This window comes from Scyliorhinus canicula, chromosome 8, assembly GCF_902713615.1.
Source record: "Scyliorhinus canicula chromosome 8, sScyCan1.1, whole genome shotgun sequence".
Taxonomy (NCBI): domain Eukaryota; kingdom Metazoa; phylum Chordata; class Chondrichthyes; order Carcharhiniformes; family Scyliorhinidae; genus Scyliorhinus; species Scyliorhinus canicula.
This window is the reverse complement of record NC_052153.1, coordinates 107,551,075-107,577,433: the sequence shown is the minus strand read 5'-3', so window position 1 is coordinate 107,577,433 and position 26,359 is coordinate 107,551,075. Positions and strand designations below refer to the sequence as shown.

General features: G+C 48.4%; 1 protein-coding gene across 1 annotated transcript in view; it reads left to right on the top strand.

The window, feature by feature from the left end:
- Positions 1–26,359, top strand: part of LOC119970433 (dmX-like protein 1) — a 332,281-nt gene that overhangs the window by 49,772 nt on the left and 256,150 nt on the right. Inside the window, 2 exon segments of the mRNA XM_038805043.1 lie at positions 20,392–20,517; positions 25,372–25,449. Coding sequence (XP_038660971.1) covers positions 20,392–20,517; positions 25,372–25,449 — 204 coding nt within the window.

Below are 26,359 nucleotides of genomic sequence, written 5' to 3'. Positions count from 1 at the left end.
GCTGTTTATTGATGAAAATGAGGAGAATAAAAAGGTTTTTAAAAAATGCATATTGGCTGGATTAATCAAATTGGCAAGGGTAGCCTTGAGGGAAATTTCATAGTGTGTATGAGGGACTGTTTCTTCGAGCAAAGTGCTGTGGAGCCAACCAGGGAGCAGACTATTTTAGATTTAGTATTATGTAATGAAGAAGGGTTGATAAATAGTCTTGTTGTTAAGGATCCTCTTGGAAGGAGTAATCGCAGCATTCGCAGCAGGGGTTGGTTTAGCACACTAGGCTAAATCGCTGGCTTTTAAAGCAGACCGAGGCAGGCCAGCAGCACGGTTCAATTCCCGTACCAGCCTCCCCAAACAGGCGCCGGAATGTGGTGACTAGGGGCTTTTCACTGTAACTTCATTGAAGCCTACTTGTGACCAGCGATTTTCATTTTCATTTTTCATTTCTACAATTTCAAATTCAGGTTGAGCGGGAGAAGTCAGAGTGTCATAATAGATTTTTAGCGTGGGCAGAGGTAATTATACAGGCCTGAGGAAAGAGGCTGGGCACAGATAATTGAGGATAGGACAATTGAGAAACAATGGCGGATGTTCAGGGAGGTATTAAATACTTCTCAATTAAAGTATGTACCTGAGAGGAAGAGGAATTGCAAAAGGGAGAAAAACATTCCCTGGATAAACAAGGAATGCAAGGAAGACATAAAGGCAAAAACTAGGGCGTACCATGCTGCAAAAGCTAGTGGTAAGCTGGAGGATTGGGAGAACTTCAAGGTACAGCAAAAGGCTAGAAAAACAAAATTGAAAGAGCTAAAATGAACTATGAAAGGAAACTAGCAGAAAACAGAAACATTGATACCAAAAGCTTCTATAAATATATAAAGAGAAAGAAAATAGCTAAAGTAAATGTGGCCCTTTAGAGGATGATACTGGTGGGGTAATATTGGGGAATACAGGCAGCGGATCACTGAACCAATATTTTGCCTCTGTCTTCACTGTAGAAGAAAATAAAACATTTCCTAAAACTACAGTTAATGCAGAGAAATGTGGCGCAATAAACATCACGAGGGAGACGGCATTAAATAAACTGATGGGATTAAAGACCGGTACTTGATGGCCTGCACCCTAGGGTATTAAGGGAGATGGCAGCCGAGATAATGGGTGCAATGGTTATGATATTTCAGTATGCTTGGATTCTGGAAGGATCCCGGTCGAATGGAAACTCGCTAATGTGACACCCCAATTCAAAAAGGGTGAGGGGCAAAAAAGTAGGAAACTATGGACTGGTTAGCTTGACGTCCTATGGTGGGGAGGTTGCTGGAATCAATCATAAGGAGGAGATGACCAAACATTTGGAAAGACAAAGCTCCATTGTCAGATTGGTTTTATGAAGGGCAAGTCATGCTTCACAAACTTACTTAAGTTCTTTGAGGACATAGCCAGCAAGGTGGGCAATGGGGAACCTGTGGATGTGGTATATCTAGACTTCCAAGAGGCGTTTGACAAGGTTTTTCATAAAAGACTGATCCAGAGGGTGAGATTGTAGGGGGATTGGCGGTAGAGTACCAAATTGGATTGAGGATTACTGACTGACGGAAGGCAGAGGGTTGGGATAAATGGGTCCTTCTCTGTCTGGCGAAATGTAACTAGTGGGGTGCTGCAGTAGTCAGTTCTCTGATCTCAATTGTTCACAATCTGTATAAATATCTGCAAGCAGGGACAGAGTGTAACATAGCAAAATTTGGGAATGATATTAAACTAGGTGGGAAAGCAGGCATTGAAGAGGAGATAAAACATTTACAGACCAATATAGATAGGCTAGGAGATTGGGCTGAGGATGGCAGATGGGGTTTAATGTAGTGTGCCGTTATCCATTTTGGCCAAAAAATAGAAAGGCAAGTTATTATCTCAATGGAAAGCAGATTCAAAATGCGCCTGGGCAGAGGGATCTGGGTGTCTTTGTTCATGAATCACAGAAAGTCGGTATGTAGGCAAATGGAATGTTCATGTTTATTGCAAAAGGACTGGAGTATAAAAGTCAACAAGTGTTGTTGCAATTGTAGAGGGTGTTGGTGGGACTGCATCTGGAGTATTGTATCCAGTTTTGGTCTCTTTAGTTAAGGAAGGATATGGTGACATTGAAGGCAGTTCAGAGGAGGTTCACCAGATTGATCCCGGGGAATGAAAGGATTGACGTACGAGGAGAGATTGAACAGTTTGAGCTTGTACTCGCTGGAGTTCAGAAGTATAAGGGGGATCTGATTGGGGTGTATAAAATACTAAATGGGGTTGATAAGTAAATGTAGTCCATATGTTCCCCCTTGTGGGGAAGTCTAGAATGAGAGGCCACAGATATAGGTGGAGAGGCGCTAGACTTAAAACTGAGATGAGGAAGAACTACTTCTCAGAGAGGGTGGTGAATTTGTGGAACTTGCTGCCCCATAGTGGGGTGCAATTGGAGTAATTAAATGGTTTCAGGAAGGAGATAGATATATTTCTGATAAAAACCGGGTTAAAGGGATATGGGGAACAAGTGGGGATTTGGATTTGGGACCAGGAAGAGGTCAGCCATGATCTATTGAATGGCGGAGCAGGCTTGTAGGGCTGAATTGCCTCCTTCTGTTCCTAATTCCTGTGTTCCTATCCATCGCTGGAAAAATGATGGAATCAATTATTAAGGAACCAATAGCACATTTGGAAAACCATAATCTGAGCAAGCAGAGTCAGCATGGCTTCATGAAAGAGAAATGGTGGCTGACTAATTTTATTAGAGTTTTTCCAGGCAGTCTCAACCAGAATGGATAGAGGTTAACCAGTAGATGTGTTCTATTTGGTCTTCCACCACGTGTTCAACAAGATATTCCAGAAAAGCTTAAGTCATATGATTAAGAGCCCATGGTGTTGGAGGTAGTATATTCGCATGAATAGAGAATTGGCTAATGGGCAGGAAACAACGAGTGAGGATAAGTTTTTTTTTCTAGTTGGTGACCTGTAACCAGTGGGGTTCTACAAGGGTCAGTACGGAGGACCACAACTCTTTACAATATATATGAATGACTTGGGGGAAGGAAGCGAGTGTACTGCAGCCAAATTTGCAGGTGACACAAAGGTGGGATGGCAAATAGTGAGAGGGATACAAACGGTTTTCAGAGATATTGATAGGGTAAGTAAGTGGGCAAAATGTTGGCAAATGTCTGACTCCCTGGACTCAGTCTCTGCAAACCTTTGGACCCTGGTGGAGACCGTTGTAGGCCTCCAGGACTGGCAGCGCCAGGTGTCGGTGGGGCGACGGGGCACCTCCCCGCTCGCACCTCTGTCCCACAGTGAGGCCCGGGGGCCACCGGGCTCCCCGAGGGAGGAGGAGGAGGTTTCGGGGCCCGTCCCATTAACCCCATCACGGGACGTCCCGGAATGCTCAGCCTTCCCCATCCCATCCCTGGTGCATCGGGTGGGCAGCGGGCTGTCATCATTCCACATGGCACTGATCACACCCGCTGACACAGCCATCAATGTTGTGCCATACCGTTGTGCCGCAGTGGTAAGGGTGATGTCGAAGTGGAGCAGTGTACACGGAGAGGGGGGGGGGGTGGTGGTGGTGGTGGCAATTGTGTGTTGACCCTCTACGCGACTGGCGATGCAGGTGGTGGTTTGGTGTTCAGCGGGGATGTCGCATGCGATGCGTGAATCTTGCTGCCACCAAGGCATCGCGTGCCCGCCGTCCTCGCCTGGTCTGTCGCGCCACCTCCTGGGCATCACCAGCACCTGGGTCGTGTCTGCGTGCTGTGCCCGCCACTCCGCCAGCCGCCTCCTCCTCCCTCTCCTCCTCCTCCTCCTCTGTGCTGGCACCACTGCCACTGGCTTCTCCCTCCGCCTCCTCCAGCAGGTCATCTCCCCTCTGCATCGCGATGTTGTGCAGCGCACAGCGGACCACAACAATGTGAGCAACCCTGTCGGGCTGGTACTGCAGGGCCCCTCCGGAATCTCATCTTCAGGAGCCCAAGGCAGCGCTCCACCACACCCCTGGTTGCTGCATGGGTCTCGTTGTATCGGGTTTCCGCATTGGTCTGAGGCCTCCGTTTAGGCGTCATCAGCCAAGACCTCAGCGGATAATCCCTGTCGCCCAGCAACCAGCCCCTCAGCCGGGGGGGGGACGTCCCTCGAACATCGCAGGGATGTACGACTGCGCCAGTATGTAGGAGTCATGCACACTCCCTGGGAACCTTGCACAGACGTTCATGATCCTCATGTAGGGGTCGCATACCACCTGGATATTCATGGAGTATGTCCCACTCCTGTTTGTGAGGACCTCCCTAACCTCTGCAGGCGGGAGCATGGCGATGTGAACACAATCGATTACCCCCTTCACCATCGGTATCCCGGCCACGCTGGCAAATCCACGAGCTCGTGAATGTTGACCGGCTCGGTCCTCGGGAAAGGTGACGTAGCGATCGGTGATGGCATAGAGGGCGACGGTCACATCCCGGATGCACCTGTGCACCAATGACTGGGAGATCCCGGAGACGTCCCCGCTCGGAGACTGGAAGGAGCCGGTCGCATAGAAGTTAAGAGCGAGTGTCACCCTGACGGCAACTGGGATTGCGTGTCCTCCACGCGTTCCATGTGAGGCGAGGTGCGCCACGAGGTGACAGATATGTGTCACCATCTCCCTACTCAACCGGAGTCTCCTCCTGCAGGTGATGTCCGTCATTGTTAGGAAAGAGATCCGGACACGGTACACCCTAGGCCTTGGTCGTCGCCTCTGGCGCCCTGGCTGCACCTTCACTCTCTCCTCCTCCCCCTCCTCTTCCTCTCCCCCATGCTGCTCGACGACTGGCAACTCCTCGGCCCTTCCCTCTGCTGCTGCAGCTGGCCCTGCATCCAGTGCTGGTTTTGGCTGTGAACGCTGCTCCATCTTCAACTACAGTGCAGCGGCGCCAACTACTGCGCTGAACATAGCCGTTCTGTTTGCAGACATTGTGCTAACCTACAGAAGGGTGGATGGGGGCAGAGAAACGAGACATGTTAACGGAGGTTAGTCGACACCTCGGCAGCCGCCAGCCACGGGCTACCTGTGTGTCCCGGTGGCCTGGTAGCGCTGCTGACACGCGGGCAGCCTAACCCCTGGTCACTTTCTGCATCCAATGGGCAGTTAACTACATCAGTGGCCTGTGTCTGTAAGCCACAGGGCAACCAGCGGCCGTGTCCTCGTGACCGGCAAGCCATGGCATGGTGGCTGTTTTTTTAGTAACCGGGGTTGGACGAGTCACTCGCTCCCTCTCTCCCTTCCCTCCCCACTCCCACTCCCCCCCTCAGTCTCCCCCCCCCCCCCGTCTGCCACACTCCCCCTCCGTCTGCCACACTCCCCCTCCGTCTGCCACACTCCCCCCTCCGACTGCCACACTCCCCCCTCCGTCTGCCACACTCCCCCCCTCCGTCTGCCACACTCCCCCCTCCGTCTGCCACACGTCCCCCCCCCGTTAGAACATAGAACAGTACAGCACAGAACAGGCCCTTCGGCCCTCGATGTTGTGCCGAGCAATGATCACTCTACTCAAACCCACGTATCCACCCTATACCCGCAACCCAACAACTTCCCCCCCTTAACCTTACTATTAGGACACTACGGGCAATTTAGCATGGCCAATCCACCTAACCCGCACATCTTTGGACTGTGGGAGGAAACCGGAGCACCCGGAGGAAACCCACGCACACACGGGGAGGATGTGCAGACTCCGCACAGACAGTGACCCAGCCGGGAATCGAACCTGGGACCCTGGAGCTGTGAAGCATTTATGCAAACCACCATGCTACCGTTCTCGGGGATGCCTTCCCCATTGTGGCCCGACTCCAGCAGTGCGCTGAGCGGTGCGCTCATCTCCTCGATGCTCTCGTCAGCCAGCACGACTGGTTGACGAACTTGAAAAGCAGGTGTGTTAGCCGGAGTGAAAACATGGCGTGATGACGTCGGGACTTTGGCCCATCAGGGCCAGGAGAATAGCGTGGCGCCTAAAAGTCGGGCTTTTGGTCATGTCGGGGGGGCTGTCGAGGGCTTTGCCGGGAATGCCGATGTGAAGTTTGTGCGGGGTTCGGAGAATAGTGGAAGGGCGTCGGACTGGCGTCGCCGTAAAAATCGGCGCGGCCCACTATTCTCCGAACTGACGTGAGAGCGGAGAATCGCGTCCTCAGTGCCTGGAAGGTTAAAACCTATAATTAGATTAATGCTGGACAAATGTGTTTGTATGTGTAGGGGCTGGTTAACTTCCAACTGTGTTCCTATTGTGCTTAGAGAGGCTGCAGCATGAAGAGTAAATAAATTGGCCGGCAGAGGTAAGCAGTGTTGCTCAGCGACTGGGGCGTTGTAAGTTGGAGAAGTTTAAAAAAAAGTTTAGAGTACCTAATTCATTTTTCCAATTAAGGGGCAATTTAGCGTGGCCAATTAACCTACCCTGCACATCTTTGGGTTGTGGGGGCGAAACCCACGCAGACACGGGGAGAATATGTGTAATAAGGGGCCTCACGGTAGCATGGTGGTTAGCATCAATGCTTCACAGCTCCAGGGTCCCAGGTTCGATTCCCGGCTGGGTCACTGTTTGTGTGGAGTCTGCACGTCCTCCCCGTGTGTGCGTGGGTTATCTCCGGGTGCTCCGGTTTCCTCCCACAGTCCAAAGATGTGCGGGTTAGGTGGATTGGCCATGCTAAATTGCCCGTAGTGTAAGGTTAATGGGGGGATTGTTGGGTTACGGGTATACGGGTTACGTGGGTTTAAGTAGGGTGATCATTGCTCGGCACAACATCGAGGGCCGAAGGGCCTGTTCTGTGCTGTACTGTTCTATGTTCTAAGTTAGAGATGTTTTAGCTGAATTAGTGGTCAGTTGGAGTCAGGATCTTTGTGGGTGAGCAACTCTCAACTCTGTCAGAAGAAAGTCTGGACAGGACAGGAGCTGAAAAGTGGCAGGTTTCCTACGATTTACAGTCCAGATACCCAGGGAATTGGGACAAAAAAAAACAAAGTTAAAAGAACAGAGACCAAGGTATTGAAACGGAGAATTCAAGGGGAAAAATAAACAAAGTATTTGGAGTTTAAAAAAAACAGTTGCAGTAACTAGATTGAAAGCAGGACAGCAGACTTTAGAGGTCAATGAAACGTCTGATGCCAGTTAATGTAGTCTGGGAATTCAGAGTTAAAACAATTGTGAGCAGTTTGCACAGCAGTCAAGACAAAGAAATCCTGAACGGGGTTGGTGTTAAATCCTGGACTGGATTCATTGTTAAAAGTGGGGTGGAGGCTTTGTTTAGCAGTGCCATTTGGAAAAACCTGGTTTGGATTTTGGAATGCAAACCATTAAGGGAAAACATAATTATGAGTGAAGATTGTAATGCATGTTTTTGGGAGTGGACGTTTGAAACTTTAACATGAAATTCATGTTGGGGGATTCTGAGGAGACACCCACAAACATTCACTTTGGGATTCAGAATAGTGTGTATTTGCCCGCAGTCATCCTGTGTGTTTAAAAGGGACTTTGGGTGACTGAGACCATTATAGATTAAGATGTATTTTGTAATCCATGTTAATCCTAAAACATGTGTGCAATTCATAAACTAAAGGAGAGTAAAGGAGTATTGCATAATTATCCAACCTTTAATGTTTAAACTTTTGTTTTCCTTGTTAAAACTAATTAGTGGTCCTGTGGCACTGTTCCTACACATTTTATTTTTATTTAAAGTAAAAGTTGGTCTTTTGAGCCAGGATTCCAGTCTGGGATCTTCCTGTACAGTTAGAACACCAACTGAGATTGTAATACTTATTTCTACACATAACGTTACAAATAGAGATCACTTAAACCAACCTCTGTTTCTTGACACTATTCATTTTAAATGAATTCATATTAATGGAATTCATTTTACAGGCTACTGTTCCCAATCTGATTTGTCCAGTCTACATGCCGCACATGATTATTGTGATACCTTTCTTAAACACCCCATTTATTTCTTCCTGTATAATCTGTCCTACAGCTAGTTTCTGTAATGGTGACCATGAAACCATTGTTAATTGTCGTAAAAATGCACCTGGATCAGTATTGTCCTTTTGGGAAGGAAATATGCTGTCCTTACTTCGTCTGGCCTACATGCGGTTCCAGACCCGCAGCGAAGTTGTGCGACAAGCCACTTAACTCAAATTGCTTCCAAAGCTATTGCAGGAATTTGCTTGCAAGCAAGTTTCAAGTTTTCGTAGCCCATCTAATGTTTTGGACTAACTAAAAATGTTTTTATGATGCTCTGTTTTGGCCATTATTCATTATGTAAGAAAGTCACAGATTCACCTGTGCGTACCAAGCTGCCACACTAATTGATGGCGTATAACTGCAATGCAGTTAACTTAATTTCTGTTACCTTTTGTAAAATAGGAGCCTTCTGGCTCAGGCAACATGAGTGACACCCTAACTCATCTCCTTCACTCTTTAAGATCTTCCTCCATCCCTCATTTGGTTGCTTGGTATTTCTTTATTTTGGAGAGGTATTTGCAGAAATTGTGAACACATCATTTGAACAGAAATATCTGTCTTTAACAAATTAATATATTTTTGAAATACCCACTTAAATTTTTTTTTATTTTTATTCACATTTTTGTAAAAACATAATTTTTGCACAACCGTGCGCAACAATTAACAGAACAAAGAGGGGGGAAAATGTTAACCATATGTACAAAGAAAGGAACAATACAACGTAACGGATCGTCTGACACACCAAAGATCGCTATCTCTGGACTCGGCACCACCCGCGTGCCTAAGATCTTGGACATTGCCTTAGCAAAACCCTGCCAGAATCCCTTAAGAGCCGGGCATGCCCAGAACATATGAACATGATCTGCACGGCTTCCCGCACACCTCTCAATTTATTCTTAACCCCAAAGAGCTTGCTCATCCTGGTTGCTGTCATCTGTGCCCGGGGGACCACCTTAAACTGGATTAAGCTAAGCTTGGAACATGATGAGGAGGAATTGACCCTGTTTAGAGTGTCCGCCCACAGGCCCGCATCCAGCTACCCAGCTAGCTCCTCCTCCCATTTGCCCTTAAGCTCCTCCACTGGGGCTTCCTCTGCCTTCTGAAGTTCCCGGTAAATGTCCAAAACCTTCCCCTCCCCTACCCAGGTGCCGGTGACTACCCTATCCTGTATCCTGCATGGGGGTAGCAGCGGAAATGATACCTCCTGCTTTTTCAGAAAGGCGCGTACCTGAAGGTATCTGAAAGCGTTTCCAGGGGACAGACTGAATTTCTCCTCCAGTGGCTCTATCGCAAGGGCGAACAATAAGTGGGAGAAGGGGCACCCCTGCCTTGTCCCCTGGTGGAGCCTAAAATATTCTGACCTCGCCTTGTTCGTGCACACTCTTGCCACTGGGGCCTGATAGAGTAGCTGGACCCAACCTATGAACCCCTCACTGAATCCGAAACTTCTTTGCGCTTCCCACAGGTACTCCCATTCCACCCGGTCAAAGGCTTTCTCCGCATCTATTGCCATCACCACTTCTGCCTCCCCTTCCTCTGAGGGCATCATGATGATGGTTAGGAGCCTCCGTACATTGGAGTTCAATTCCCTTCCCTTGAAGAAGCCAGTCTGATCCTTCCCTATCACCCCAGGGACACAGTCCTCAATCCTCGCAGCTAAGATCTTGCCCAGCAGTTTGGCGTCTACATTCAGGAGCGATATTGGTCTATAAGATCCACACTATAGCGGATCTCTCTCTCGTTTGAGGATGAGTGAAATCGAAGCCTGTGACATTGTTGGGGGGGGAGGGTCCCTCTCTCTGTCCTCATTAAAGGTCCTTGGCAGGAGTGGGCACAGCAGTTCCGAAAATTTCTTGTCGAATTCTACAGGGTAGCCATCCGGCACCGGGGCTTTGTCCGACAGCATGTCCCCTAAACCCAGCATTCTGCTCGCTTTCTCCCCATATTTGTAGACAGCTCTTTGGCCCTCCTCAGCTGTTCTACCGCCTTCCAAGTGGCCAGCAGGTCGAATTCCGCCTGCAGCCTCCAGCACTCTTTCAGTAACGAAATACCCACTTAATTCCACAGGGTAAGTTGGTGCCTTCGATTCTGCTTAATGGCTAAATAGATGCCTTTTTTAAAGTGAACATAAATTTGCAAAGTAATTGAAGTTCAATTGTGTGATATTTGTAAACCATCAAAACATGTTTGTTAAATTTACCAAAACCAGACTTTTGTTGGAACTGTATTTTAACTTGTTACCTCTGATAGCAGCGGATAAGAGGGAGGAATGTGTACCTTTGGACTGTGTCGTTTTGCACTTCACGCTGGGAAATATCACAGTAGCCTGTCACAGCAGCATTCATAAAGGATTATTGTTTGTGGAACAATTAAAATCAAAATAATTTGTATGTAACTCCCGTCTAGGTATTTGAAACATGGTAAGCCAAACAGCCTTTAAGTTTAATCAATTCTAGTGCTCAAAGAAATGGTCACCTCAGAATTTGAATTATTATTTGCATTGCAGAAATATCTCATGTTTTTTTGGAACATATTTTAATTAAGTTGTCAACATTTTATACATAAACTTAAGGCAAAAAAATACAACCCCCCCCCCCCCCCCCCCCCCCCCTCCCAGCCCCCCTCCCAAAGCATCTGACAGAGGCCAGTTCCTTAAAGTGATGGTTGAGGGGTGACACCTCTTGTGAAACCCTTCCAAATTCCCCCTCAAGGTGAACTTAAAACTCCATCAAGTCATCCAACCACACTGAAGCACAGGGTGGAGAAGCTGACCTCCACCTCAACAGGACCTGCTTCCTCGCTGCCAGCAAGGCGAAGGGTAAAACATCTGCCTTACTTCCGACTGCAGGTGCAACGCCCTGAATATGGTCCCGCAGGGGCCTGGGCTTTAAGGCCATTTGCAAGATCGCCGACATGATGCTGAAGAAGGAGCCCCAGAAACACATGTGGATGGTTGGCCGGCCCCCTCCCACATCGCTCGCAAATGTCCTCCATCCCCCCAAACTCATACTCAACCTCGTTGGTGCGCCCAGCACTCCTGTAATTCATCCTCTCACTTGGCCTTCAGCACCTCCAAAGACATTGCATTCTCTCCCATAATCCTCCAATAAATAACCGAGGTGACTCCCCACTCCAAATCCATCACCGCCAGCAGCCCCTCCAGCAAAGAGGGGGGAGGCTTCACCGGAAACGTCAGGAAAATCTTCCTGACAAAATCCCGCACCTGCATATACATAAAAGCCTCAAACTTCTCCCTCAACTTTTCCAAACTTGAGAATCGTCCTCCCAGGAATAGATCCTATGTTGTAACCACCCACCCCACTTCTCTTCCCAGCCCTGAATCTTCACATCTAATCTAGCCGGTTCAAACAAGTGATTCTCGCGGACTGGCATCAATTTTGCCTCCGCCCCTAATTTACAGTGCTGCTGAAAATGCCTCCATATCTTCAGCATCACCACCACCACTGGGCTACTTGATTATTTTCCTGGTGCAAGCAGGAATGATGCCGTATACGAGCCTGCCTCCATCCTCACCCACACTGCTTCTGATTTCTTACTCTCACCCCTCATCTCGGCATTCATCGCCTACTGTAATACATAATATTCGGTAAGGCCAAGGCCCCCAAATGTCACCCCCTCTGAAGCACCATTTTACAAATCCTGGCAAACCTCCCAGCCCAAATAAATGACAAAATCAGCCACTCCACTGCCATGTAAAATGCCTTTGGCAGGAAAATGGGACTCACTGAAATAAAAATAGAAACCGCGGCAAGATATGCATTTTCACCAAATGCACTCGGCCCACAAGCGACAGGGGGAGGCTATCCCACCTCTGCACAAGAGGGTTTCCCACCACTGGACAAGTCTGCCTCAAACCCACCCACCAGGCTTGTGACGTTTAATTGATAGAGCCGTGCCGAAACTGAGCCACCTGTACCTGACCACCATCCGAAACAGCAACTCCCTCAAGTTGGTCCTTTTTTCTGACGGGGAAACCAAAAAGCATTCACTCTTCTCCAAGTTTAGTTTGTAACCCAAAAAAGTCCGCAACCACCATAGCAGCCCTACTATCATATTCCCCCCGCCGTCAAACCGGGTCTGATGTATACAAAATAAGGTAGTCAGCGTACAAGGACACCCAACCTCCACCCCCTCCCCTCCCCCTCACTACCGCTCCATCTATCTGAGCCCCTCAGTGCAATGAATGAGGGCTCTATCGCCACCTCAAACAAGAGCGGGGCATGGGACACCCCTGCCTCGTCTCCCTCTGCAGTCGGAAGCACCCTGAGCTCACCTCGCATGCTTGAACGTTCGCCTTCAGATCCGTGTGTATAGATTTGACTCATGCCACAAACTTGGGCCCTTTCCAGAACCGCTCCAGCACCACAAACAAATAGCACCATACGAAACTGTCCAATGCCACTGTGACTTCCTGTTCCTTCCATTCTGCCGAGGACACAACCACATATAACGGGCGGCGCACATTCGATGCTAAATACCTCCCCTTTATGAACCTAATCTGGTCCTCACCCACCACCTGAGCCTGAGCGCCAATACATTGCCATGTATCTTGGCGTCCATATTTAACAGGGATATCGGCCGATATGACCCACACTCCACTGAGTCCTTATCTTTCCTTGTAAAAGCTAAATAGATGTCTGTCCCATCATGCCTGGAAGCACCCCCGCTCGCCTCCGCGTTCTCGAATGTTTCAATCAGCAATGGTGCCAACCTTTCAACAAACTTTTTATTACATTTTTTTTTTAAAGACAATTTTATTGAGGTATTTTTGGGATATAGAACAATGACATTGTATAGCACTTTACAAAAGGAAAAGCAAGTAACGCATAGTACAAACCACAACTCCGTTCTCGCAAGAACCTGGCTAAACCACCCCCTACTCTACCCTACCCTAGCCCCCCCCCCCCGCTGTCGATTAATTCTCCGCGAAGAAGTCAATGAATGGCTGCTACCTCCGGGAGAACCCCAATCGTGAACCTCTCAAGGCGAACGTAACCTTTTCTAGACCGAGAAAACTCGCCATGTCTGATAGTCATGCTTCGGTCTTCGGGGGCTTTGGGTCCCTCTATGCCAGCAGTATTCGTTACCAGGGAAGCAAAGGCCAAGACGTCGGCCTCCTTCTCCTCCTGGACTTCCGCGTCCTCCGACACCCCAAAGATTGCCACCTCAGGACTCATTACCACCCCAGTTTTCAAAACCCGGGAAATGATGTCTGCAAGTGCCTGCTAGTACCCCCTGAGTCGAGGGCACGACCAGAACATGTGCACGTGATTAGCCGGCCCACCAGCGCATCTGGCACACTTGCCCTCCAGCCCGAAGAATTTACTCATCCGGGCCACTGTCATGTGGGCCCGGTGCACGACCTTAAACTGGATCAGACTGAGCCTGGCGCATGCTGTGGTCGTGTTTACTCTGCTCAGAGCTTCTGCCCCAATACCGTCCTCCATTTCCCCCCCCCCCTCCCGAGCTCCTCCTCCCACTTAAGCTTCAGGTCCTCAGTCTGTGTATCCTCTGCTCCCATTAGCTCTTTGTAAATATCTGAAACTCTACCCTCACCTACCTCTTCCCTAGAAACTACCCTGTCCTGCCTCCCCTTTGGCGGGAGGCGTGGGAAGGACGGCACCACTCTGCGCACAAAATCCCGCACCTGCAAGTAAATAAAGTCACTCCCTCCCGCCAGCCCAAACTTCTCCTCCAATGCCCTAATGCTCGGAAAGCTCCCTTCCAGGAACAGATCACCCACACTCGCAATCCCTGCCCTCCGCCACAGTCGATACCCACTGTCCACGTCCCCCGGGGCAAATAGGTGATTGCCGCAGATTGGGGTCCACACTGATGCTCTCTCTTTCCCTATATGCCTCCTCCACTGGTCCCAGATCCGCAGAACCGCCACCACATAGTGCTGGTGGAGTACTGCGCCGGCGGGAGCGACAGGGGCGCCGTAACCAGTGCTGCCAAACTGGTGCCCCTGCACGAACCAGCCTCTACCCGCTCCCAAACCGACCCCGTGCCCACCATCCATTTCCTTATCAGTGCTATGTTGGCCACCTAGTAGTAGTTGCTAAAGTTTGGCAACGCCAGCCCCCCCCTTCCCCTCTGTTCCTTTCGAGCATCACCTTCCTCACCCGTGGGGGCTTCCCTGCCCAGACAAATCCCAGGATAATTTTATTCCGTTTCTTAAAGAAGGACCTCGGGATGAAAATAGGGAGACTCTGAAATATGAACAAGAATCTCGCGATAATTGTCATCTTAACAGTCTGCACCCTCCCCGCTAGTGACAGTGAGAGCGCATCCCAACTCCGAACCTCCTCCCTCACTTGTTCCACCAATCGGGATAGATTCAGCTTCTGCAACCTGCCCCAGTGCCATGCCACCTGTATCCCCAACTATCTACAGCTTTCTCCTACCAAGCTGCACGGCAACACCTTCAGCCTACTCTCCTGCCCGCTCACCTGAATTAAGAACATCTCGCTCTTAGCCATGTTCAATTTTAATCCTGAAAACCGGCCAAATCCCCTCAGGTTTCCATGATACTGTCCATCCTCGCCATTGGGTCTGACACATATAACAGCAAGTCATCCACGTATAACGAAACTTGATGTTCCACTAAACCCCTCCCCCCCCCCCCCCCCCCCCCGGACCAGCCCTTTCCAATCCTTGAAGCTCTGAGGAATTGCCAGCGGCTCTATCGCCAGCGCAAACAGCAGTGGGGAGAGAGGGCAACCCTGTCTTGTCCCACGGTGCAGTCTGAAGTAATCTGATGAAAAAAATGAAATGAAAATCGCTTATTGTCACGAGTAGGCTTCAATGAAGTTACTGTGAAAAGCCCCTAGTTGCCACATTCCGGCGCCTGTCAGGGGAGGCTGCTACGGGAATCGAACCGTGCTGTTGGTCTGCTTTAAAAGCCAGCGATTTATCTCAGTGAGCTAAACCAGCCCCTGATGTCACCCTGTTTGTCCTTACACTAGCCTCTGGGGCCTGATATAACAGCCTAACCCAGTCAATGAACCCCTATCCGAACCCAAACCTTCCCAGCACCTCCCACAGATATTCCCACTTGACCTGGCCAAAGGCCTTTTCCGCATCCATAGCGACCATTATCTCTGCCTCCCTGCTCTACGGGGTCATCATGATCACATTAAGCAGCCTTCTTAGATTGGCTGCCAGTTACCTACCCTTTACGAACCCAGTTTGGTCCTCCGCAATTACGTCCGGTACAATGTCCTCAATTCTAGTCGCCAAGATCTTGGCCAGTAACTTAGCATCTGCGTTGATGAGGGAGACCCACAAGCCTCCGGGTCTTTATCCCGTTTCAGAATAAGCAAAATAGTGGCCTGCGACATCGACGGGGGTCGAACCTCTCTGTCTCTTGCCTCGTTGAAAACCCTGACCATCACCGGCCCCACTATTTCGGCAAACTTTTTATAAAACTCCACCGGATACCCATCCGGCCCTGGGGCTTTACCCGACTGCATGACCTTCAGGCCTCCAATACCTCTTCGATCCTAGCCAGGGCCCCCAGTCAGTCTACGAATTCCCTACCTACTCTTGGGAAGGTCTGTCCGTCTAGAAATTGCCTCATCCCCTCCGGTCCCCTGGGGGGGGGGGGGGTTCCAAAATGTACAGTTTACTATAAAAGTCCCTAAACACCTTGTTCAGCCCTGCCGGGTCCCTCACCAAATTTCCATCCCCTCTATCCTTCCTACCTCCCTTGCCGCTTCTCTCTTCCTTAGTTGTTGCAAGAGCATTCTGCTGGCCTTCTCTCCATGCTCATATAGCGCTCCATTTGCCTTTCTAAGCTGCTCTACAGCCTTGCCTGTGGTTAGCGCCCCAAACTCGGCCTACAGCCTCTGTCGTTTCCTGAGTAACTCGGGACTCCGCGTAGCTCCTGTCCATCTGTAAAATTTCCTGAATCAGTCGGTCCGTTTCTGCCCTATCTGCCCTGTCCCTTTGAGCCCGTTTTGAGATCAGCTCCCTTCTCACCACTGCCTTCAGTGCCTCCCAGAGCACTGCTGCTGAGACTTCTCCGGTATCATTTACCTGCAGGTAATTCTGCATGCATTTCCCAAGTCTCTCACACCGCCTTGTCCGCAAGCAATCCAACTTCCAACCTCCATTGTGGGTGCTGAAAGCTATCCTTACAAATCCATAGATCTACTCAGTGCGGAGCATAGTCCGATATGGCAATTGCCGAATATTCTGCCCCCCACCATCCCGGCCAGCAAGTCCCTACTCGTGACAACAAAATCAATTTGGGATTACACCTTATGGACGTGGGAGTAATACGAAAACTCCCTCGCCGACGGCCGGCTAAATCTCCATGGATCAGCTCCCCCCATTTGCTCAATGAACCCTCTCGGTTCCTTTGCCATCGCTGGCAACTTGCCCCTTTTTGAAGACGACTGATCCAGGCTCGGGTCCAGGACTGTGTTAAAGTCCCCACCATAATCAGTTTGCTAGAGTCCAAGTCAGGGATCTTCCCTCGCAACATCCTGACAAAATCCCCATTGTCCCAATTAGGGGCATACACACTGACCAAGACTACTCTCACCCCTTTGAGTTTACCCTTAACCATAACAAATCTGCCACGCCCATCCACAACTGTACCTTTCACCTCAAGTTGAACCCTTTTATTAATCAGCATCACAACCCCCCTAGTCTTAGTGTCGAGCCCCGAATGAAAGACCTGACTAACCCAGCCCTTCCTTAACCTAACCTGATCTGCCACTTTCAGGTGCGTCTCCTGCAGCATGACTACGTCCTTCAGGACCCGCAAATTCGCGAACACATGCGCCCTCTTTACTGGCCCGTTTAGCCCTCTAACATTCCAGGTGATCAACCTGGTTGGGGGGCACGCACTTCACCCCCCCCCCCACCCCCCCCTCCCCCTCCTCTTTGCGATCAGCCATCCCCTTTCCTTGGCCAACCCTCCAGCCATGTGTCGTGCTTCCTCTGGCCCACCTCCTGGCTGTCTCCACCCATGACCTCCCCACTGTTGCAATGTCCAGTTTCCATCCCCGTCAGCAGATCAAACACCCCCCCCCCCCCCTCCAATCAGACAGATAGAGATACAAAGTACCAGACACTCTCAGCCCTTCCCCTCCACACACAGAAAAAGATTGCAAAAAAATTCCCCCGAAACCCGCATCATAATCACACCTTTTTAACTATTTTCTTTTTTTATTCTCCCCCAACCAAACCTCCGACCAAACAAGAAACCCAGAAAGAAAACATTCAGGGAAACCACGAAAAAGAACAAAAAAAACACATCGCAACAAAATACATCAACCTAGAATTGTCAAAAAAACGAAAAGAACGGACCCAAGCATGCAGGCAACTCTCAAAGCGAGAGAGAGACAAAATAGACTTAAAAGTTCTACCATGAGTCCAAGAGTCCTCAGCTCAGAGCCAGCCCTTGCTTCTTAACAAAATCCATCGCCTCCTCGGGTTCCTCTAAATACTGGTGCTGACCCTCATACGTAACCCACAGTCGCGCCGGAAAAATCAGCCCAAATTTCACCTTGTTCTAATACAAAATCTCCTTCACCTGCCTGTAGCCTCCCCTCCTCCTGGCTACCTCAGTGCTCAGGTCTTGTCAAACATGCAGGGTGCTAGTGTCCCAGGCACAGCTTTGTGTGCTCTTGGCCCATTGCAGAACCCGCTCCTTGTCCAGGTACCTGTGGAACCGGACCACCATCGCTCATGTGGGGCCCCCTGGCGGCTGCCTCATCTGCACTCTGTGTGCCCTGTCCACCTCCGGCGGGCGAGGGAATACCTCGTTACCCAGCAGCTTGTAGAACATATCTGCCACATACGCGGCAGCATCCAACCCCTTGCGGGAGGCCAACAATTGTTACATTCTGCCCTCGGGATCTGTTGTCCAGGTCCTCCAGCCTTTCCAGCAGCATTTTTTGCTGATCCCTCAACCTCCGAATCTCCACGTCCGCCACCGTTTAAAAGTCGACCTGCTCCTCCACCGTCTTCTCCAGCTTCTGGAGCTTCTCAGCCTGATCATCCAGCCTTTTTTCCATGCTTCGGTCCATCAACTTCTGGTGGAACTCCAAATTATCGCGCTTCAGAGCTAAAAAGCCCTCCTGCAATGCCTGTAGCAGCTGCTCCATTGTAGGCTGGGCAGTCGGCGCCTTACTCTGGGCACCAGCCATATTGGTCTCTCTCACAGCCACCCCCGTGCCATTGTTTGACCACTTCTGCTGTTTACAGTCCCTCCGGCTTCTTAAGTCCATACAACTCTGTATGGGTTCAGTGCCTGAGTACTATTGCTTTCCAGTTCCGCGCTCAAAAGCGCAAAAAAGTCGGAGAAAAGGTCCAAAAGTCTGACCGAAGCGGGAGCCACCAAATGTGTGACCTACTCCCTCATAGTTGCCACTGGAAGTCTCCTTTTTATGAAATTCTACCAGGAGCCCATCTGGCCCTGCCTGCTCTTTCCCTATCGCCATCTGCACCACCTGAATCCCTACCAACCCGACCCTCCAATCCCTCTAAACACTGCTGCATATCTGACTCATCCCCTGCGGGCTCTGATCTATACAATTTCTTATAGAAGTCTTCAAATGCCCTATTCACCTGCTCCGACACCAAACCCCACCTCCCCGGTCCTTCCCCAACCTGAACAATCTCCCAGGAGGCCGCCTCCCATCTGAGCTGGCCCGTCAACAAATGGCTGGCCTTCTCCCCATGTTCATACACTGTCTCATTTTCCCGCCTCATCTGGCATACTGCTTTTTCCGTGAACAAATGATCAAATTTAGTCTGCAGCTCCTTCCTGCCAACCAACAACTCAGGCATGGGACCCTCTACGTGCCTCCCGCCCACTTCCAAAACTTTGTCCATGAACCATTGGTGTTCCTCCCTGTCAACCTGTGCGTTACACAAAATAATCTCAGCCTCCCACCACTGTTTCAATGCCTCCCATAACAGCGAGACCTCCCTGTTATTAAATCTAACTTAATCTCTATGACCCCTTCCATCCTTCCACAGAAACCTAAATCTGCCAGTAACCCCACATCCATCCGCCACACCGGCCTCTGTGTCCCCTCTCCAAGATCATATCCAGGTCACATCTACCAAGTGCGATGCATGATCGTAAATAAAAATAGCCAAGTATTCAGCTTTCCTCGGACCTGGCAGAAACAGCCTCCCCACCATCAAGAAATTGATCCTCCAATATACATTATGCACTGAAGAAAAAATACTCGCTACTCTGAAGATGGAGAAACACCATGGTCTGTTCCTCCCATCTCCTTCATGAACACCACCATCTGGAACCTAAACCTCTTACTCACCAGTATTGGTGTGTGTCCCCCCCCCCTCCCCCCCCCCCCCCCCCCCCCCCCCCCCCACCACCACCACCACCACCACCACCACCTCGCTGTGTAGACCACCCTGAACCGCACAGCAATATTGTGATGTTCTGGTGTATATGAATACCAGTGCCACCCCACATCACCTCCCACTTCTGCTTGGCAATCTCAAGACCTTCTCCTTTGCCAGATAGCTGCTAAAGCAGACTATCACCGCCCTTGGTGGCTTGCTCACCCTTCGGCTTCGGCCGAAGTGACCGATGGGCCCGATCCAGCTCGAAGTGAGTGGCATCTTCATCCTCCCCCAACAGCTTCACGAACATTCTTACAAAGCCTCTGGCCCTCGAGCCTCTCCGCCAGTTCCACAATCTAAAGATTGTGCCTTCGGAACCGATTCTCCAGGTCCTCCCCCTTTGCCCTCGGGCCTTTATTGTTATCCTCCACTCTCGACAGCTCTGCTTGCAGCATGCCGAGCTGGGCACTGTGCCGCGATAGTGCTTCTTCAATCCCCTTTACCACCTCACCATGCTCCCATACCATCTCCGTTGTCTTTCCAAGAGCCTCCTTTATTGCGGCAAGCACATCTTCCACCGACTGTTTAAGAGTCCCCATCATCTCCTTCCCATGCCGCTCAAAGTGCTTGGTAAATTGAAGCTCGAATTGCATTGCCATCACCTCTGCCAATGTATCCACCGTGATGGGCACAATCTCATCCAACGAGCTTGCACTCACCATCTTTTCTCCCTCAGAACTCTGACCCTTGCTCGAGACCACTGGTTGAGTAACCCTTGTTCCCTTACTTCCCATTATTTTTTGTTGGGATATCGGCATCCTCTGCTGCCCTCAACGTTATTGGGAACAAATTTTCATCTAAGTTCCCTGAAAAAAAACTAGGTGGAAAAGGCTAAAACTGAACTCTAGCGGGAGCCACCCAACGTCCGACCTCTGACTTCATGTCGCCGCTGGAAGTCCGAAATATCCCATGTTAAGAGTATTTTAAACTTATCAATTCATTTTGTTTATACTAACTATATATTTTAATATCTTACTAGGCCTATGCTTCAGGGTGTGATATTGTGATTTTGGCCAGCGATTTTGAAAGACTCCAAATTATTCCTGGAGCCAAACATGGAAATATCCAAGTTGGGTGTGTTGATTGTTCCATGCAGCAGGGAAAGGTATGTCAAATTGTTTCTTAGTACATTAAATGCTCCAATGCTTTGTGATATGTGTTGCATTAGCATCACCAATGGTCAGCTGTTGTCAGAGCTGTCTTTCAGCTCAATTTCACAACCGGCCTTTGTGTTTATATGATTTCTCTCTCACTCCCATTTTTTCTGTTTTGTGCTTTCCACAATTCTCTTTCATCGCATCTTGGTATCGATTTAACTTCATTCCTTGCTAACAATGTAACCCCACCCCCTTTGCCATCTGCCTGTCCTTTCAAAAGGACGCATATCCTTGGATATTTAAATCCCAGCCCTGATACCTTTGCAGTCACGTCTCTGATGGCTACAATGTTGCACCGGCCAATTTCAATGTGTGTAACAAGCTCATTTACCTTGTTCCGTATATTGCATGCATTTTTGTAGAAAACCCTCAGTCCGGCATTGACCACCTCCATTCTCATATTTGTCACCTTTTTTGCTTTGCTTGAAGTTAGATTCCTGCCACCTTCTATACAGTGTTCTCTCACGCTCGCTCTCTCTCCCACGCTTACTGTCGGTCTTGCTCCCTCATTCTCGCTCTCGCGCTTTCTCTCTGTCTCGCTCTCTTGTTCTAGCGCTCTCTCTCTCTCTCTCTCGCACTCTCTAGTTCTGCTTCTTAATTTAGCTCCTAGCTGCTCATACTTCCTGAGCAGAACCTCTGTCTGTGTTCTACCTATGTCCTTGGTACCTATGTGGACCACGACAATTGGATCTTTACCCTCCCACTCCACGTTCTTCTGGAGCCCCGATGAGATATCCCAAAACTGTGCACAAGGTAGGCATCACAGCCCTCTGGATTCTCGATCCTCGTCACAGAAAACAGTGTCAATGCCCCTAACTATACTATCCTCAATTACATCTACATTTCTTTTCTTTCCCCCCACTTGAACGGCTTCCTGTGCCACGGTGCTGTGCTCAGTTTCCTCATCCTCCCCGCAGCCACATTCCCATTCACACAGGGAGCAAAAATCTCAAACCTGTTGGACAAGCTCAAGGGCTAAGGCTCCTGCAACCCTACTTCCTGGATCCCTCTACCTGCCTCACTTGCAGCCACACCCTCCTGTCCCTGACCACTATCCAAATTCAAGATATTTAATCTAAGGTGTTTGACCGTCTCGTGAAGCAGTGTCCAGGTACAACTCCCACTCTGATGTGTTGCAGCTTCCGAAGCACCGAATCCAGCTCATCATTACAGACCAGCTTTCTAGCCAAATGAGCTAAACTGGCCCTCCCAGGGAGTCAAAATGATGCTTAAGCTACACAAAGCCCTGGTTGGACCGTGCCGAGACTGAACAGTTCTGGACAACAGATTTTAAGAGTGGTGACCTTGGAGGCAGTGCAGGATATATTTATCAGAAAGGTATTGGAGTCCAAGATTTAAGTTACCATGAGAGACAACACAAATGAGAGTTATTTTCTCTGCAGTTTAGGTCAAGGGAGGATGATCTAAGATTTTAGTATATTAAAGAGCACAGATGGGGTAGGTGGAGGGAGACTTTTTCTGCTTGTTTGGGAGTCTTGAATGGGGGAGGCAGTGGTATAGTGGTATTGTCAGTGGACTTGTAATCCAGGATAATGCTCTGGGGTCCTGGGAAGATGGTGGAATTTGAATTTGATTTTTAAAAAAATTTAAAAATTCTGGAATTAAATGTCTAATGATCATGAAGCCATTGTCAATTGTCATAAAAACCCATCTGGTTCAGTAATGTCCTTTAAGGAAGGAAATCTATCGTCCTTACCATATCGTCTGGCCAACATGTGACTCCAGATCCACAGAAATATGGTAGACTTTTAAATGCCCTCAGGGATGGGCAATAAATGTTGGTTCAGCACGCAATGCCCACATCCCATGAATGAATAAAAAATAAGTAGAAAATCTGAAAGTCCGGGCCAGAAGTTGTTAGTAGTGAAATTACGAAAAGGAATGGTAGAAACTTGAAACACTTCTGCAAACGACAATTTTTGTTGGATCGGTTATTTTTAAATTGGTTTTTTTTCTAGTTAATCTAAAATTTCGAGGGATATCTTGTCTTGAGTTAGGTTAGAACTAAACTCTGATCACATTCAATTGCAGAACAAACTTGAGGGGCTTAATGGCTTACTTCTATTCCTGTGCTCATTCTCTCTTCCCTAACTCCAGTCTGCCAATATTGAGTTCACACAGGAGCCAACTTGAGGACTGTGCTTGGAATTGTACCGCAATTGACGGCAGTGCTTTCAGAAGCCAAAAGGAGAAAAAGATAATTGGGCGTTGGGATGAGAGAAGTGTTTATTTTAAAACACCCTCCATCTCCAATCCCAGTTTATTTCATCCTTCCTTGTTGAGGGCATCAGAAAATTGGTAAACGTTTAGGAGTTATGAACTATCAGAAAGTCCATTGTCTGCCAAGTTGAATTGAGGCTCCCTCTGTCTGTATAGGCAGAAACATAGAAAATAGGAACAGGTGTAGACCCTTTGGCCATTCGGGTCTGCGCCGCCATTCAATGGCTGATTATCCAACTCAGTGGTCTGCTCTCTCTCTCTCTTCTTTCCCCCCCCCAACCCCCCCTCCCCCCCCCCCCCCCCCCCCCCCCCCCCATCCATCCCCTGTGCCCCTATATCCTTTGATTCATTTAGCCACGGGAGTAACATCTAACTCCTTGAAAATAGTGTTTTGGCCTCCATGCCTCCTGTGGTACCTAATTCCACAGGCATACGACTTGGGTGGAGAAATTCCCTCTCAATCGTAAATGGTTTGCCCCATACTCTTAGACCATGACCCCTGGTTCTGGTCACTCCCACACTCTCAAACATCCTTCCTGTCTCATCCTGTTAGAAATTTATAGGTTTCTATGAGATCTCCCTCATTCTTCTTAACAGTAACAAGTACTAAAATGTCTTATCTTCCTCCGTATGATCAAAATAGATTAATTGACCATTCATTTCATTATCGTTTGTTGGATCTTGTATTTCTTGTTTACATAAATTACAGTACTGAAGTTGACGGTTATATGTGAAGATCTTCTAGATACTTGAAAAGCATGATGAAATTGTTAACAAATATTTGGGGAGTTCTGTTTATTAAATTACGTTGCCTATATAAGTCATTGAATGATAGAATGGTTATCGCATAGGAGGCCATTTGGCCACTGTGTCTTTGCTGGCCCTCGGAAGAAACATCTCACCTTGTTCCCACCCCTTGCCTTTTTTCCATTGCCCTGCAATTTTTTTCTTTTTCAGATAATGATCGATTTCCCATTTGAGAGGATCAATTGACCCTGCCTCCAAACACACCCTTGTGGGGGCGGGGGCTATCCACATCCTCGCCGCACGCAATGTGAAAACGTTTTTTCTAATGTTGCCATTGCTTCCTTTGCCCTTTACCTTTAATCTGTGTCGTCTGAAAGAAACTTCCACCAGTTTCTCCCTATCTATTCTGCCCAGGCTCCTCATGACTTTGAATACTATGTCAAATCTCCGTCTTCTCTTCTCCAAGGTGAACAGTCCAAACCTCTTCAACCTTTCACCCTAACTATAGTTCGATATCCTGAACTGTTCATGTGAATCTTTTCTGCAGTCTCTCAAAGCTATCACATCCTTCCTAAAGTGTGGTGTCCAGAACGGGATACAATCCATTTGAGGCCAAACCAGGCTATGAACCAGGGCCTTGATGCAGTCACACCTATTTCCTGTACTTCTGCTCGCGCTCTCTCTCTCTCTCTCTCTCTCTCTCTCTCTCTCTCTCCCCCCCACCCCCCACCAAACCCACCCCCCTTCCCTCCCAGAGCCAGGATAAGGTTTCCTTTGTCCTCAACTTCCACCCCAACGGCCTCTGTATTTAATGGATCATCCTCGGCTATTCTTGCCACCTCCAACATGCTGCCAACACCAAACATATCTTTCCCTTTCAGTATTCCAAAGGGATTATTTCAAGAGCAACACCCTGGTCCACTGATCAGTCGCCTGCGATATATCGTCCCCTTCCCACAACACCTCTCTAAGGCTGGAATAAATTCCATGTAAATGTAATGCATTGAGATTTAGGACAATGTATACAATAGCACTCTCAATAGATGAACTACAGAGACCCAGTTATTCTATACTTGGCTGAAAATGTTTACCTGCATTATTGGAGGATGTGGGAATTGCTGAAGTTACATATTTATATAAGCACAAACCTCTACAACTTCAGCATAATCACAGCACCAGACCGTTGGTGATTATTGGAGGGAAGCAGAAAAATAAATTGAAATTAGCTTTTTTAACCTTTCTTGATGGTAAGCAAACTATGAACACACCTGACTCTTGTGTGATTCAATACAAGTTGCATCAATTTTTCTCATTTCTGAAGTACCAATAATGGCCAAAATCTTCTGCTTTCTGCGTTGATGTTGACTGTCTGTATTGTTTAGAATCTTTTATTCCAGAACATCCATGTGCAGATCTGAAATTCATTAAAGAATAAAGTAAGTGAAGTCGCCATAGTCTCAGATGACCACCAGCTGCTTTCCCCTTTGAGTGGGGGGATGCTGACTGGTGGTAATTTAACCAAGGATCACCACACCTTGGGGAAGGGGCAAGGTTTGGAAGGCAAGGCCTTCATAGATGAGCAATAGGGATTGCAATACAATTGCAAAATTATTGCATGCAAAGAGCAACATTTTTCAATGCGTGAACCTGGAAACAGGGCATCTTTGAGACATCAAGGCCTCAACATGCTGTTAGAAACTAAGATGATGCATTTGCCTTTTATTCAGTCTAGCTCTGTGGTCTGATAAATGGTGATCATGTAATTGTGGGAATTAATAACTCAGTATCACTGCTCAAATGTGTTTTCTTCACAGATTGCTGCATCATATGGAAATTTAATCTGCATTTTTGAACCCATCTCCCTTTTAAATCGGAAAACTAAGCATTCTACAGTAGGTGGAGACAACTTGTGTTTTTAGTTTTAAAACAGTGAGAATATTGTCTTGAATTTTGGTGTTCTGAAACCTCACATTTTTTTAGAATTTGTTTGGTAGATTTTTTTTGAGCTGGTTTCTTTTGTACCCAAGCAGCACGGAAGCACAAGTGGATAGCACTGTGGCTTCACAGAGTCCCAGGTTCGAATCCCCGCTGGGTCACTGTCTGTCGTGGAGTCTGCACGTTCTCCCCTGTCTGCGTGGGTTTCCTCCGGGTGTTCCGGTTTCCTCCGACAGTCCAAACACTTACAGGTTAGGTGGACTGCCCATGATAAATTGCCCTTAGTGACCAAAAAGGTTAGGAGGGGTTATTGGGTTACGGGGATCGGGTGGAAGTGAGGGCTTAAGTGGGTTGGTGCAGACTCAATGGGCCAAATAGCCTCCTTCTGCCCTGTATGTTCTATGTCAGTGTTTCACACAGATTTAGAACCATATTTGATTCCCTAAATTATTGAGAGATTTACACTCTCTAGTAGGGTTTTTGATTTTCCATTATGAAGTGCACATTCTCCTTTTATAATCCCAATTACTTAATTCCAGAACTCTGATGCAGGTTGGCTGGACCAGCGTTTAGCGTCGCTGAAGTGTGTGTGGGGCACAGCAGATGTTTCCAAAACTGTACTGCGAATCAGCAAGGAGTACTTCGTACTTTTTATCCAGCTAGGGACATACAATTAGGGCTTTAGTATTTGGGATTATTTCGAGTAAAGTGGAAGAATTGTAACTTGTAATAAATGTCTGTCGCTCCAGATTCTATTAAGGAGTCAAGCTGGCCAGTTAATTATCAGTGCACTGGAGTACAATGGGCATGCTTCCCTCATGTATTTTCTTCCCAAGTCTGCCAAAGAGGTTGGCTTGCTTACAGTCT